This window comes from Prionailurus viverrinus, chromosome C2 (genome assembly GCF_022837055.1).
Source record: "Prionailurus viverrinus isolate Anna chromosome C2, UM_Priviv_1.0, whole genome shotgun sequence".
NCBI lineage: Eukaryota > Metazoa > Chordata > Mammalia > Carnivora > Felidae > Prionailurus > Prionailurus viverrinus.
Genome location: NC_062569.1, coordinates 5,257,584 through 5,273,488, shown reverse-complemented (window position 1 = coordinate 5,273,488; position 15,905 = coordinate 5,257,584). Strand labels below are relative to the sequence as shown.

At 38.6% G+C, this 15,905-nt stretch overlaps 1 protein-coding gene across 10 annotated transcripts in view; it reads left to right on the top strand.

Moving 5' to 3' along the window:
• Nucleotides 1-15,905, top strand: part of LRRFIP2 (LRR binding FLII interacting protein 2) — a 105,080-nt gene that overhangs the window by 33,682 nt on the left and 55,493 nt on the right. For 6 of the 10 annotated variants that reach the window (XM_047875053.1, XM_047875054.1, XM_047875049.1 and 3 more), the window contains exon 3: nucleotides 3,687-3,773. In XM_047875053.1, coding sequence (XP_047731009.1) covers nucleotides 3,687-3,773 — 87 coding nt within the window. Of the gene's footprint in view, nucleotides 1-3,686; nucleotides 3,774-5,230; nucleotides 5,282-10,567; nucleotides 10,625-10,722; nucleotides 10,768-14,994; nucleotides 15,037-15,905 lie in introns of all 10 variants that reach the window. The other 4 variants (XM_047875051.1, XM_047875052.1, XM_047875055.1 and 1 more) reach the window with 2 other exon arrangements.

Below are 15,905 nucleotides of genomic sequence, written 5' to 3'. Positions count from 1 at the left end.
CTTGTGAACCCGAATTTCCAGTTCCTAAATTTTCCTGTTTATTTTAAAAGTTTGAATCATGGCACTTCTGGGTGCTTGTTGGTTGAGTGTCTGACTCTTGATTTCGGCTCAGGTCATTATCCCAGGGCTGTGGGATCAAGCCCTGCATTCGACCATATGCCTGTTTAGGATTCTCTCTCTCCCTCCCCCTCCCCCTCCCCCTCCCCCTCCCCCCCTTCTTCTGCCCCTTCCCTGAATGTGCTCTCTCTTTCTCTCTCTCTCTCTCTCAAAAAAAAAAAAAAGTTTGAGTCATATATCAGCTTAAAGACCCTGCAATACTTAAATGATTTAGGCTCCTGAATAATTCTGATTTCATGTCTTATGCTAACTTTAACTTTTTTTTGGTAAAATATATGTAACATAATTTACCATTTTAATCATTAAGTATATAGTTCAGTGTCATTGAGTACATTTACGTTGTTGTCTGACCATCGCTATTATCCATCTTCAGAACTTTTCATCATCTTATACTGAAACCCTGTACCCATTAAGTAAAAACTCCCCATTTCTCCCTTCCCTCCAGCCCCTTAGAACCACTGTTCAGCTTTCTATCCCCACTGTTCAGTTTTATTCTAGGTACTTCAAATAATTAGAATCACACAACATTTGTACTTCCGTATCTGGCTTATTTCACTTAACATAACGTTTTCAAGATTCATCTATGTTTTAGCATATGTCAAAGTTTTCTTCCTTTTAAAAGCTGAATCATATTCTCCTGTATGGATATAACACATTTCGTTTATTCATCCATTGATGGACATTGGGTTGTTTCTACTTTTTGGCTGTTATGGATAAGGCTGATTTGAACGTTGGCATATAGGTATCTGTTTGACTCTTTGATTTCAGTTCTTTTGTGTATGTACCCAGGTACGGAATGATCTGATCAAATGGTAATTCCATGTTTAACTTTTTTTTTTTTTTTTTTACCAACTTTGTTTTAAACTTAATTTTTTGTGATCCTTTATTGTTATGTCCCATTTATTTTCCATCTCTGAGTGTGTGTTAAGACGAATCTGTACTATCGTGCAGGATTCAGAGGAGAAAATGCTAGTGTCACTACCTAGAAGTGTCCTGTGTGTGCCTGTAATTTGTCTATTCCATTGGATCAGTACACACATACAGTGCTGGCTTTGAATGCTGGGTTGGAATCTCCTGTAGCTGCTTGCTGTTCCTACTATCAGTTCTGCCTCAGGCATCTGTTAGCAATGTGTAGAAAAATACTAAGATAAAGTAATTTTAAATCCTGTTTCCTTTTTTTAAGCTTGCTGTTTAGTGACCTTCTTCAGTACCCTCTCCAAGGGAGGCATCTCTGAGTTTGGACAGAGGATAAGGAACAGGGAAGGGCATTTTTGTGGCTGTGAAGCCCGTGTTCTTTCTGTTACACTGCAGCCAGGTTCCCTGCCCTTTCATTGCAAAAGAAATCCTTATTAGAGAGTAGATTTCAATTATCTGTAATTTAGACTTGGTGAAAGAAAGATAGTGAGCCATTTTAGTATAGATTGTACAGAATGGGCCATAGATCTTGGATGAAATGGGCATTATTGAGACATTTCTAAGGAAGGCCACAAATACAAAGCTAATAACGTGGAAATAACAATCCCAACACATTGCTCTGGCTTTTCTTAAATAAAAAAGAAAAAAAGGAGGTTTGAAAATTTTCCCTAGAAAAGTGATACTTTGTTAATTTAAAAATGTATGTGCGATCTGCTGAAGCATAACTTAGCCTTGAAGTGTTTTTCTATAAAATACAAACTCTAGTAAGAAAGTGGTGTCTATCTAGTCAAAAGGGTAAGGAAGGCAGGAATAGCTTTTTTAAAGATAAGAGGACAATGAAAAATTCATGTGAGAAGATTAATTGCCCTGGCCATGTCATTGTTTAAAGCTTGAGGTTGGCAGATTGCAGTTTAGGGTTTTTGTCACCAAAAGGCCAGTTAATCAGACTGGGAAAGTGCCAGAATTGAGGTGGTTGAATAAGTGTTAGCTGTTCAGCTGTCTCCTCTTCTTAGAAGCCTGCTGCGACCTTGCGGGGCAAAACTAATTGTTCTTCCTGCACTCCTTCCTGGAGCGTTGTGTTTCTGCGTCCCTCAGCTGGACTGAAGACTTTGGGGCAGAGATGTCACATCTTACCCTGCGTTCTCAGCACCGAGCACAATTGCTTCCTCACCATGATCTTTTAAATATTGGCCGAGTCTTGGTGTGAGACTTGGGCATGGAAGAAGAAACTGCTGTAGTTATCAGGGGGTGATCTGAATCAGACTTAGGTAGGATGTGGCCAAGAACAGGGGAAACCACTGCCAGATAGACATCATTGAGAAGATTTTTACGTTTCGTGTGGTAGGTCACGCTGTTTCCCTGTGTCATTTCCTCGGTGCTTTGGTCCATGGCCTGACATTCTTCTGTTTATTTAGCAGACGTTGATTGAGACGTGGAAGTTGTGGGAGTGACAGAAGTGTGTAATTTTAATACAGTGTCGTAGAGCCACAGTAGAGACGTTTGTATGTAGATGGAATGGGGAAAAGCTTCATAACGGGTCACATTTTAGCCGAAGAGGAGAGGGGATCCCTCTCGCCAGGTAGACCGTGTGTGAAGAGAGGCTCGATGGGACACACTGGAGTCTGGGATGGAGCAAGGAGGCCTGCAGCTAGTGCACGTGGGGCAAGTCCTGGGAAATGAGGGGGAGATCTGACTGAGAGGAATTATACCTGTGCTGGGCCCTCCCCTCCCCTATCGTTGTGCCAATCTGTGGTATTTTGTTTTAGCCATAAGGGAGGGGGAGCCAGCTTAATGACATGATCGGAAATGTGTTTTGAAAGGCAGATTGACGGTCCCGTCACCAGGTAGAAGATGAATTACAGGGTGGATTCGAAGGCATTGAGGTTGCAGTGTTCGAGCAAGAGATGAGTTCCCATTGGATGATGTCCCCGGTAGGAAATTTCCAAAATGGGCAAGTCCACAGAGACAGAAAGTACGGTTGGTGGCTTCTGGGAGCTGGGAGGAGGAGGATGGAGGGGTGCCTATAATGGGCATAGGCTTTCTTTTTGGGGTGAGGAAAATATCCTGGAATCAGATAGTAGTGATGATCATTGTGCAACCTTGTGACTGTACTGCTGACAACCACCAGATTGTAGAGTTGTAGGTGGTGAATTCGATGGCATGTGACTTACGTACGAGTTTAAAGGGAGGGAGATGTGAAGAGCTCCCCAGTCGGTCAGAAACAGCATAAGGAAGGCTGAGTTGGGGTGCGAGAAACTCAGCGGTAGAGGATTGGCAGCGCTTGGAGCCTGGATATTGGCAATGCCCAAGATGAAATAGAGACTGCTTCTGAAGCTTCTAATTTGTAGGAGTGAAGTGATAGGGAAAGAAATTCTGGAAAAAGCAAGTTTGCAGAGACGTAAGAAGACGTTTAATGAGTTGTGGGAAATGTTTGAATCAGAGCGAGCACTTAAAAGGAAAGGCCCAGATCGCAGGAGAGACTATGGGGCAGAACAGAGACACGAGTGCACGGGAGCGGAGTGAGGCAGCTGATGGAGAGGGTGTCTCTTCCCCCCGCACCCCCTTTGAATGGTCATGTCCCATCTGCCCCTTAACCTCAAAGCTGGTGGAGGTCAGTGTTGTTTGTAAATGAAGCTGAATCTATTACTTTTCAGGCAGAGGCAAGGCTGGCAGCAAAACGGGCCGCTCGGGCAGAAGCGAGAGACATACGCATGAGAGAACTGGAGAGACAACAGAAAGAGGTAATTTGGGGGTGATCCTCGTTTCCTCATTTCATGCCAGTGTCAAAGAAATCAATACTTGACTGATTTCCTTTCCTTCCTTCCTTCCTTCCTTCCTTCCTTCCTTCCTTCCTCCCTCCCTCCCTCCCTCCCTCCCTCCCTCCCTCCCTCCTCCCTCCCTCCTCCCTCCCCCTCTCCTCCCCTCCCCTTCCTTTTTCTTTCTTTCTTTCTTTCTTTCTTTCTTTCTTTCTTTCTTTCTTTCCAGAGTTATTTATTTATTTATTTATTTATTTATTTATTTATTGGCTAGTTTCCTTCTGATGGAGTATATCTGGTTCATGTTGAAACACTGGACATAGTTTGACCTGATGTGTGTATTTTAACAAGCCATTCTCTGTCAGCAAATTAAATGTAATCTTCCTTTAAATAATAACAGCAAACACCTATACAGCTCTTGCTATGTACATTGTAATAAGTTGTTACGGTATGAAAAGTGCTTTACTTCTATCAGGGAGAATCAGCTTAGAGGAGACAAAGTTATTTACTATAGTCCTAATTGTCCTAGAGTTTTGGTTAATTGTATAATGATATCTACATAGTAAAACACTGTGAAGTCATTCAACCTTGTAGTTGTTAAACATATTTAATAATGGAGGAAAGTATTCATGTAAGAAAATTAAAAAAAAAAAACAAAAACAAACCCAGCTGTAAGACTGACTGGTAAGACTTCCATCCTGTGTTACAAAAACTAGTATCCATATATAGGGTCAAAAACTACTAGAAAGAAATGTTTACTATCAATACTTCGGTTTGTCAGTGGTGGAATTGATTGGTTTTGTTTTCTTCTTAATGCTTTTCTATAGTTCATAAATTTGAATATACCTTTATCAGAAAGAAAAGCAAAAAAAAAAAAAAATCATAGAAATTGGGCTTCTTTAAAATGAAACAAATATTCTTTTTTTTTTTTAGTCCTTCCATTCTGAGATTGACCTGGCTCTGAAAATTCACATAAAAAATACTTTGGATGCCATATTGGTATAAAGGGGAAAACACCTGCAGAGTAGTATTCAACACTTTATTTTGATATTGGTGGTGGATCTTCCGCTAATGGTTTACAGAGGACTGTGTAGACTTTATTCACAAACTCAAAAACAGTTGATACATACGCTGCTTTTAACTTCATATATAGTTTCAAATATTGAATGCAGGTCTTGGCTTAAGATGAAAATGTTGCAGTGCATTATAGGAAATTATAGGGAGATTGTTACTAAGCATAAGTGCCATTTCCTCTGAACTACAGGGGGCCGTATATCTCTTCCTTATTGAACACAGTTAGTGATTTTCTGTATTTTGAACGTGTAGCTTATGTCGAGCTAATGATCACTGGCCCTCAGGGAAGATGTATATGATTGATTGAAGACTTTTGAGAGCATGCAGTATGTTGGAAACTTCAGTTTATGAAACTTTTGTATTTGTAGCACTGTCATTATTCCTTTGACCGGAAATGGGGACAGATTCACAAGTGGCTGGTAGGCCAGGATTGCCTGTCCGCATGTTGTGATCGGTTGCTGAAATAACACAGTCTTGAAGTAAAACATTGACTAATCGTTTGCCAAGTAGGAGTGTTTGGCATGTTTGAACCTAAAGGTCAGAGAGAGTCTCTTCTGGCTGTAGTGGACCAAACGTGTACTTAGAGTCCACCCATTTTCTCTCGTAGTCTAGCTTCACACTTGTGTCATGAGTGCTCTTGACCAAGGAAGACTGAGTAAATGAATGTGTTTTCTTCCTCTGTGTTTGTTCTTGTCTCCCTCAAATTCGTCCTTCCTTCTTTACTTCTCTCCATCTCCCCTCCTCTCCCCGCTATCTCCTTCCCTCTCCCCCTTTCTTTCTCTTTTTTTTAAAAAACGCTAGGCAGAAATGTCCTCATTGAGAGATGGTGGCCCAAGTCATTCTTTAATTTTCTGTGGAAATTACTCTTATGTTTTCAGTTCTTTCAGCTCCTTTTGGAGTCTTCTCTACCACCGTTCCCAATGTTTTAGTTACAGGAGCAAATTGCGAACCAGTAGAATATTCGTATTTAGGAAGCATTCCTAAATTTGAGCTTTTTTCAGTGTTGTAACTTCCCCAACTGTCTCCTCCTGCAGAGCTTCTTAACCCAGGACGTGAACAGGCTTGGGAGAGGAGCAGGAAGCCTGAAAATCTGCAGAGTGTTGAATACATGGATATTTTTAATGAAATGTTTACAGGTGTTAACGATCACCAGATTCTCAAGGGAATCTCTGACCCCTAAAGGGTTAGGAACCACTAATTGCTGTTAAACAAGACATTTTTATCAGCAAATTCCTTCTGTAGCGGTATTTTGAAGTACATCTGGAATTAAAATATTTATGACTGTATTGATCTACAGATTTGAAACTTTATCACACTTCTCATGATATTTTAGAAAGGAGAGAAAGATGATGTTTGGTTACTTAAAATTAAGTGAGTTCTCATGTATGTGTTTGTTACTTTGGAATGGAATCTGCCCTTGTTACTAAAGCTAGCCTAATTGGTTTTATTTAAAGTGTCTTCTGCATGAAACTGGGTTATCTTACTGATACTGCATTAGGAACATTTTGTGTGACTCAAGGACATCACTTTTGCTTGCAAATTTTCCATGGAAATATTAGCTTAATTTTTAAAAATTACATATTATAATTCTAAAATTAAATTGTCTGATTTTATTAGGGCAGACCGACAAACCCATGAAAGAAGAAAAGCCTATATTAAAAGTCTAATATTTGATTCTTATATTCAAAGGCCGTGAAGATAAACATATTTTTTTTTTTTTTGTCTCTGTGAAATGTGTGCAGTTCAGGCAGTGAATGCACTAGATTGTCACAGAAGGGGGAGTGTCTTCGGGTTTGGAGGCTTAGAATGTAAATGGTGACTAACTCAAGTCCTGAATGATAGCTGGGACTTGCAGAGAACATGGGGTTTAGTTTCAGAGGGGAACAGTGATCACTTAACCCCTTCGGACACTTGCTTTTACTCTTTTCAAACTAATTTTTCCTTTCACTTCTCACCTTAGCTCTGTCTCTCTGACTGCTTTCTGTTTGTGAACCTATAGAAGTTGGCATGTAATAGTCACTATATAAAATATAAAGAATAATAAATGTATAATAAACCAAACATATACAAAAAGTAGGATTGTCTGTTATCAGAAGGAAAAATCCTCCTGTGTTAGAAATTTCTCCTAAGTTTAACACTGTGTGTGTGTGTGTGTGTGTGTGTGTGTGGGACGTTGGGAAGTGAACAGGGAAAGCGAGGGCACGGGGCTCAGGAAGGATGCTGACTCTGAGTACGCCTCCGTATGCCAGCGCTGTGTGAGCGCTTTCACATATGTCAGCATTTCGCACGATAGGAGAGGTACCACCATCTCCATTTTCTGGGTCGGGTGACGAAGGATTGGTGAAGTCAGCAACTTGCTCAGCCCCTGGCAGAGCCAGAATTCAAGGGTTGGGGAGAGCACCACGTCTGCCAGTGGGTTGGGAGGTGAAAGGACCAAGCTGAAAGGGCCTCGGTCTTTGTGGGCCTCCAGATAGTCCTAGCGTGTGGCCAGGGTTTCCGTTTGTAAACTGGGCGTCCCCATCAGGAGCATGTTGGTGACCTGGAAGAGAACGTGCCATTTCTGAGGTTTCCTAATTTGAAACTGAGGGAGTGGCTCTAGCCTTGACTTAAATATTACTTGTTGACAGAGAACATGGCCAGGTCTCCTCACGGGGTTGTGGTCTTCTTTCTTAATAAAATCACTTCACCCCCTCATCAGGTGAACTTTTAAAAACAGGCTACATTTCATTTCCACTAATTTAATTTGAATGTATCAAAACGATTTTCCAGAAAGCCTTGAACAAATATATATGCATCTTTGCAGGCATTGCCCTATTTTTGCCGCCTTGGATCCTTTATGCTACTAAGGACTTCCAGGACAATAAAAATGGGTGGTTTCCCAGATGGTGGAAGAGAAGGATAGTCAGCCCTGTAGTTGGTACATAGAAACACAGGGTGCCGAATTTTTTTTTCTCTTGGCCCCTGGTGCTATTAATTCAGGAAAAGCCAATTGACAATTTAAAATACTATTCTAGAAATATGGGAGAAGTGAAGCTGGTTGTTCTTCCAGAGAAGGAGAAATCTCTCAAGTAAAAGCCAGACTACCTGGCCATTTTCTTTATGCTCTTATTATATAATCAGTGTGAATTTAGCCAGGAAAGGATGGTCTCTTTATGGCTCAGTGGTCTACTGAGTCAGAATATCCGAATGCTAGTCCCAGCTTTCTGTCTTTGTAGATTCCTACTTAATCCTTTTGAGCTGTGATTTCCTTTACTTTAAAACGAAGGGATCAGACTATGTAATCTCTCAGGACCTTTCTAGCACTTAAAAGTAATTCTAGGGTTGGTGCTAGGGTCTTTTATATAAGGGTTTCCTTCTCTTTCTCTCATATTTGCCACTGTGCAGAAGTATTCAAAGTCAATAATTTACAACAACTTAAATGCCTGCCTTTTTATACAAAAGTAGTGCTACATGGCAGCCTCTTAAAATATGTGCTTTGTGTCTTTTTTGGCGTAATAAAAATCTGCTTAAGCTTGCCTTACTATTTATACAGTCACCACTAGCCATATGTGGATAATTAGATTAAAAATAAAAATTCATCAGTTGCACTTCTAGCATTTCAGGTGGTCAGTAGCCACATGTGGCCAGCGGCTACCATATTAGCACAAAGAGAACGTTTCCATTTTATCACAAAGTTCTGGTGGACAGGGCTGGCTTAAGGTGTAGTTTATGACTGGAATAAACTATATTCTCTCACTTTATGTTAACTGGCCTGTATGGGTTTACATGTTATTCTGTAGTCTTCTAAGGTCTTTTTAGGCCATTTTTTCCCAAATGGGATTAGAAAGAAAGGCTGTGTAAGGTATTCTTATTAAGAATTATTTTTATAGTAGTATAATTAAAAATAAATATGAATTCATCTGTCTTTACTGCATCTCTGATGGGCTGTGCTATTTTTAGAGGTAGGTTTTAAAAAAGTGCTCTTGTGTGGCAGGTGGAATGAAAATAAAGGATAAAGGAAGGGAAGCAAAAGTAATATAAAAACAGGGAGGGGGACAAAACATAAGAGACTCTGAAATATAGAGAACAAACAGAAGGTTGCTGGGGAGTTGTGGAGGGGGGGAGGGGCTAAATGGGCATCAAGGAATCTACTCCTGAAATCATTGTTGGATTATATGCTAACTAACTTGGATGGAAATTTAAAAATACATAAATTATATTTAAAAAAATAAAGAGTAAAGGGAAGATTGAACATTAAACTATGTATGTTGCCCTGGTACCCCAAAGAAGACTGGGAAGGGGCATGTAGAATTAACTTGCTTGTGTAGTACAAGGTTCTTTAAAGCTAACTAGCCCAGAACTGGTTACCACTTAATAAACTGTACCTACTCTTCTGGGTTTATGCACATGCGCCACAAAACTTTTGGGTTTATAACCTGATAATCAAGGGAAGGGAAGAAACTTGCTTGTCTTCCTGCAGATTGCGTGTGTCTATTATATAAGAAAAATGTAAATCAGTGGTGAACTCCCGAAAGTTCAGAACACCCTGTTGGATATTGAATCATTGAATCATACTGGTGCTTACAAGCAGACTTCTCAACAGATTTGGTCACATGCATTAATGTACAAGGCAGATGACGACCAGGAGGTTTTTTTTGAAGGAGACCGAAAGCTCGTGACCGAAATACGGCATTGTGGTGTGTCTGCTGAGTTACGGTTTCTGTATTTGAAATGAATGCTCAGACATAGCAACATCTGTGTGTTCTGTGCAGTGATCGTGCTACAGCGCCATGTGTTGAAGTATTGATTCATTTCGGAAAAGACAGTGTTAATTAGCTCTGAACCCGGTTGGACAGCTGTGTGTAGATTCTTAGTCAATGCAAATTACTTTAACACTTTGGACTTTGAAATTCTGAAAGATCAGAAGTTCCTTACTGTTTCAGTTGATTAGATTCTAGGACTAGTCATTTGATTTCACAGACGCAGGCAGGGCTTAATGCTCCAGTGCTAATGGCTGACTGTGGAAAAGTTTAGAATTGCATTTTGATTTAATCAGCTGTTAGGCTGTGGTCATGGTTGTTGTTTTGTTTTGCTTTGCTTTGTTTTTACCGTCTTCATAAAGCATGACTCTTGAGTTAACTTTACCAACTCTAAAATATTTGTTTAGTTTCTTCTAATTAAAAGTAGCTTTTCATGTTAACAACGCACATTTCGTTATTCTTTTCTGAGTGGTGCAAGAAAACAGGAAGAAATTCTTTTCTGTGAGCACAGAATTATGACCCAGATTTTTTTAGGTCCTTAAACTATCTCTGTATTAAACATTTCTTCCTGCCTTGCATAAATGAACATTCACAATGAGAAAAAAAATAGATAAAAGTCTACTTTTAATGCTGAACTCAATTTGTTCGTTAAGTACACTTGCTTATTTTTATCTTGGTATACTGTGCTCTTACGGTCATATATAGATTCCATTCTACAAGTGGTCAGACATACATACACTTATTAAAATAAAAACATTTCCAAGATTATTTCTACTTTCTTTTTGCCCGAAGCATGTGCCTGCTCCAAACCCAGCTGCAGAAGCTGAGTGGTCCGCACCTGCCTGCTATGGGAAGGATGCTGCTGTGCTCTTACCTTAACCGACTGTTCTTTGCTCAGTTGCTGTGATAGACAAAGACAAGCCTCCGTTCAGCGGTTAACTCTCCATGTGCTTTCTCCTTTCCCAGGAAGATTCCGAAAGGGCCCGGTATTCCCACCGGTCCAGTCATCGTCGACCTTCTCTGGTTTGTAATAACCGATAAGCTTGCCCCTGATGCTTTTCCTCATTGCCTTCATGCAGTCACCCTCAAACTTATGCTCTGTTTGTTTCTGTTCTTATCAGGGAGTTGAGGATGCACTGTCCATTCGAAGTCTTGGCAGCCACAGGGTTGGTATTTTAAGTTGTTTGCGCTGTGATAGCAGCTTCTGCGTGTGAGCCTTCTGCAGCATTGTTGCCTGAACAATCTTGACAGTGTTCATATAGTCCTTTGCCTTTAAAAAAAGAAAAAAGAAAATATTGGCAAAGTCCTTTCATTGGCAAGTGATACTTTCTCTAAATCATTGCTATAATCAATCTAAATCAATTCTAAAATCATGAATATTTTAATCTATTAACATATATATTTACTATTTTTCTATAAAAGGACCTTTGATTTTGGAAAATTATCACAAAATAGTAAGGTTGACTTTTATGGGATGACATCTGTGTGGTTCAACTTGCAAATTTTCCTACTTTCGTATTTTTTTTAAAAAAGCAGTTTATTAAATGGGTTAATTGCTTTGGGGCTTGGTTGACTAATTATAGTTTTATTACATACAAAAATTGAGCTACTGATTTGAAAAATTCCCTGCTTAATCATATTTATAGTAATTACCATACTTCAACATTTTGATTAACAGTTTGTAGTATGCTTCAGCTTCTTAGCATACATTGCTGTAAATCAAGATACATGGGAGTTTGTTCATTAAAGGCTGGTATATTGTGTCAAGACACGGATCTCTTTTTAAAGAATTGTGCTTTAAACCTTAAAGCAATGCTTGTAATTTATGTATTGGTAAGATTGTATGTATGTTATATGTAGATTTTTCATCAGTAAAATGATCTTTCATGTTGAGGTCTATATTGGTTAACTTTCCCTAAGTCTAGTTTTCTTCCTATCTTGTGTAATATATAAAAGTACACTATAATAACCCAAGTATGATCTGGTATACTAGGTACTGATGTGTTTATAATTCTTAAATGGTCCTTTCCTCTGGTTATATTTCTTACTGGTAGATGTAATCTACTGTCTTTTTACAGTAAGTTAGTAGACTTGTTTTTGAATCAAATATTTTTGTTAATTGCAAAAGTTTAGATTTATGAGAATATTAACAAGCTTTCACAGTAATCTAATCAGCAGCTTAAGAATGATTTTACCGGAGAACCATTTTTTAAAGATAATAAATTCATCCTGCTTCTCCCTGGAGATATTTTTTTTCCCTTTAGACACTTAGGAAAGAATCGGCTTTGAAAATCATCTCTCCCCACTTTTTAAAAATTTATGGCTTTTTTCTTTGCTTTCCATTATAATGTTCATAGTGTGAAGTTTCACACAGTTATTATCATCAAGCTGGTTATTTAAATTTCTATGTGGTCTCAGGCAAACTTGACTATATATTAGTTATATTTGTTTATTCGAATGGTAAAACCATCTAAGTTTGACCTAATTTAGGAACCTTTAAAACAAATCTTCAAATAAGCACAAGAGAAATTAAACGTGCAATTAAACTAATAAGGAATTGATTACCCTGAGTGTCTATAAAGTAATAATGAGGATTTTCTTACTATGGAAATTATAGAATTAGATAACCTGAAGATAAAAGTAGATCTTCACAGTGGTTTATTTCACTGTGGTAACTATGAAAATTTCCTATTATGGTATAATTTGGGAGTTTTGGTATTTCTTTGCAGTTATTAAAGAAATTTTTTTAATGTTTATTTTTGAGAGACAGAGTGCGAGTGGGGGAGGGGCAGAGAGCGAGGACAACACAGAATCCAAAGGAAGCAGACTCCAGGCTCTGCGATATCAGCACAGAGCTTGACGCGGGGCTCAAACTCGCGAGAACTCACGAAACTGTGAGATCGTGACCTGAGCCGAAGTCGGATGCTCAACCGACTGAGCTACCCAGGCACCCCTGTCAGTTCTTTTTAAAAATTTTTCTTTTAAAACTTGTAGTTGATGTGTGAATTAGCAGTACCTGGATGTGAGTGAGGGCAGATATATAGTTAAGGTTTTCTGCCCCATTCTTAGGACTTTGATCTTTGATTTTTGTCCAATTAACTTTCAGTACTTTCTGTGACAAATGGCCTGCCCGAAGGTATTTGGGCTGGAAATGGTGTTCATGCTAGAGACATTCTATATAAAAATAAAAAGAGCAAAGATAGTTCAGAACTGAGAATGGTTGGTTTGGGGGAAAGAGGATGAAATCAAAGCCCTGAGCTTAGAATTTAAAGTCTGTTTCTTTAAAAAACAATCTCCCTTTAAAAAACATCTTACAAATGCTTGGTCACTGCTTTTTATACTGAAATACAAGAAGACTGTAAAGTAGACATCCAAAATTAGAAAACTGAGGTGAGCTTGAACTAGAGCAGTAGGGACACATGGCAGGTTCTTACTGGTGGCGATTTTTACTGTTACAAATACTAGTTCCTGTTTAATTATCAGTAGCCTTAGTCTAATTTTAATGGATTTGCTTTTAATATGCTTGCGATTTCTGTTTTGTCGTTTACTACTACACTGTTTAATTCCATGGAAGAGCCCATCGAAGGACATGACTGGGACACACTGGAGCAGAGCCAGTTCACCCAAAAGGAAAGACATCATGGTGTGCAGTTCAGAAAAATGTGCAGTGTTAATATTATGCATTCACTGCTGACTTGGAGAGTTTTGTGGGCTTGAGTAATAGGTGTATGTTCTAATGGAAATTGTCACTTGCTGAACTTTGTTTCCACAACTTGTTTGCTGTATTTCTTTTAATTTTATTTCAAATGAAGACTTTCAGGTAACTGTGAGAAAAAAAAATTTTTAATAGACCATAATAGCATTTTGGAAATGTTTTAGCTAGAGTCCTTTAATGTCTCCAGTTCCCTCTCCTTTGATGAATCATTTGTTTTTAGACAACATAAATGCCATTTGGCAGGTACTGGGGGATTCTTTTCATTTACCCAGTTGTTTTAGGAGCAGTTGGAGTGCCAACTTTCGGATATCTTACCAGTTAGATTCAACAGTTTTTTTAAAAAGAAACAGCTGAACTCTGCATTACATTGTGGGAAAGGAAAATCGAAATAGGTCAATTTCAATTCAACTTGTTAAATCCTGTTTAAATCCTGTGCCTCCGTAAAATGCCATTGGTGCTACAGAGAGGATCAGAGAACAGAAGACATGACTGTTTTCTTCAGTGAACTTATCTGGTTGGGAGGGTGGAATAGTTTATATGCAAGAATGTGTGGCTTGAGTGATACGTATTTTAGTGATGGTTTAAACAAAAAAGATACTTTGTTGACTGAGAAAAGACCTAAGTGAAATTTCTATAGAGAAGGAACTTTACTTTCCGGGAAATGTCACTCACCATACAGAGACATTTTATCATTGCACATAATTTACCAAATGCACACCTTTAGGCATTTAAAAAATTTTTAGAGAAACAGATTTTTTTTTTTTTTTTTTGCATATGTAATAACACTCTTTATTTCTCGCCTCTTCTGGGTAAGATTGCTTAAAAGGTATAAGCTAGAATGCTTAAAAAACAAAATTAGGAAACCAGAAATCTCAGTAGTTACTGTTTTATTGAGTTTCTTGGATTTGAAATGTACTGTTACGCCTATTATCTTATTTTCTTAGAGACTGTACATGAAGTGTGGTTTTTCTGGTCTTACCATAAGTTTTCCATATTTTTCCTTTATTTATATTTTTAACGTATGTATGTGTACTGTGCATTCCGCACTTTGCTCGGACTAAGTTTCCAGTTTTGTCCAGTGTTTTCAGTTTTTAGTTTAGTCGAGAAAGGCAGTTTTTCACCTGTTTGTCCACAGGCAGCTCCAAGGGAACTTCCTACACTTTGACGCTGCATTTGTTTTTTTGTAAGCCTGATTATATTACATGCTCTCGCTTCGTCATTCATGCCTTGCTTTCGTCACGTTTTAAACAATGGGAAATGATGGTAATGGTCACAACAATAAAAAGTAAAACCTCTTTTAACTTCAGAATGCTTAATTCCTGCATTTAAAGGCTTCCTTGGGATGTTTCATGCTCTAGTGTACTGAGATCGAATCGTCTCACCGTTACCGATGATGAATTCTGCGTCTGAAAGAGAACATGTGGTTTTACATGTACATACGGTTTAGCAATAACTTACACTAGGAAAGTGTGGGTGAGGGGAAGAATATTTTTTAATCCACATGTAACAACCTTTGCGTGTAATTTGGGGCTTTTAATAGTGCTGGATCTTTTTTAAATTAAGTTTTTATTTAAATTCCAGTTAGTTTGGATTTTTAATCTTTGCAAACGTTGCTTTTTCCTCTTTATATTTCTGATTTTGGAACTACAACCAACTTTCACCTTTCTCTGAAACCCAGTATGATGCTCTCAAGGATAGATCATCAAGACTTTCATCATTAGTATGTAGTGCATGATTTTGTGTTAAATGTAGAGTTTTACTTTATAAATGCTTAATGATGCTAATCATAGATTATGACTAACTTTCACAGGTTTGTTCTTATGTTTTGGGGAAAGAATATGGCCAAGAATACCATCGTGGCATAATTTAATATTTGAATCATTTTTCTTTTAGAATTTCAGGATCAGATAAAAATTATTTACTTCCCTATTTAGGACTACGATTGGTAGTCACTTCTTTTTTTAGAGTGGTAAACCACCCAGCTGACACATGTGCATTGCCCGGAAGACATGTTTCTGGCAGTGTTTGATACTCACTGAACTATAGACCCTGCTGTGTTTCACGTTTATGTGTCCCAACCCAGCAGGTGTGAGGTTACTAAACAGGAAACAGCCAGCAGTGAGAGATGATGCCTGAAACATCAGTTATGTTCGCTTCTGTTTGCTTGATTTGGTTCGTTTTTTTATGTGTGTCATCTTAGCCAAGGAAGTTTAGTTATAGCATGTTTTCCTTGGGTTATGTCAGTAGATGGCCTGAGTTTCTAGATTGTATAGTCATCTCTTAAAATGTTCAGGGTGACGTATACATGGAAGGTTATGCGTATTCAAAAAAGGAAAGTGAGTGGACAGATTCAGGATCGAGCTCTGTGTGTATGTGTCAGATGGTTGGCCTGGAGCAGACTAGTGATAGCTAGGACGCTTCTGCCCACACCTCCTCATTTCACGTGAGCCGTGCATAGCTGTACTGGGTTTCTTGTCTCCCCATTGACCTGTGTAGTAGTATTTGTGTCCTTTATTCCCTCGAACACACTTGGCTCTGCACTCCTGGGAGAAGTTATGTATTGAGACGGTCTGTCTTCCTAGGACCTGC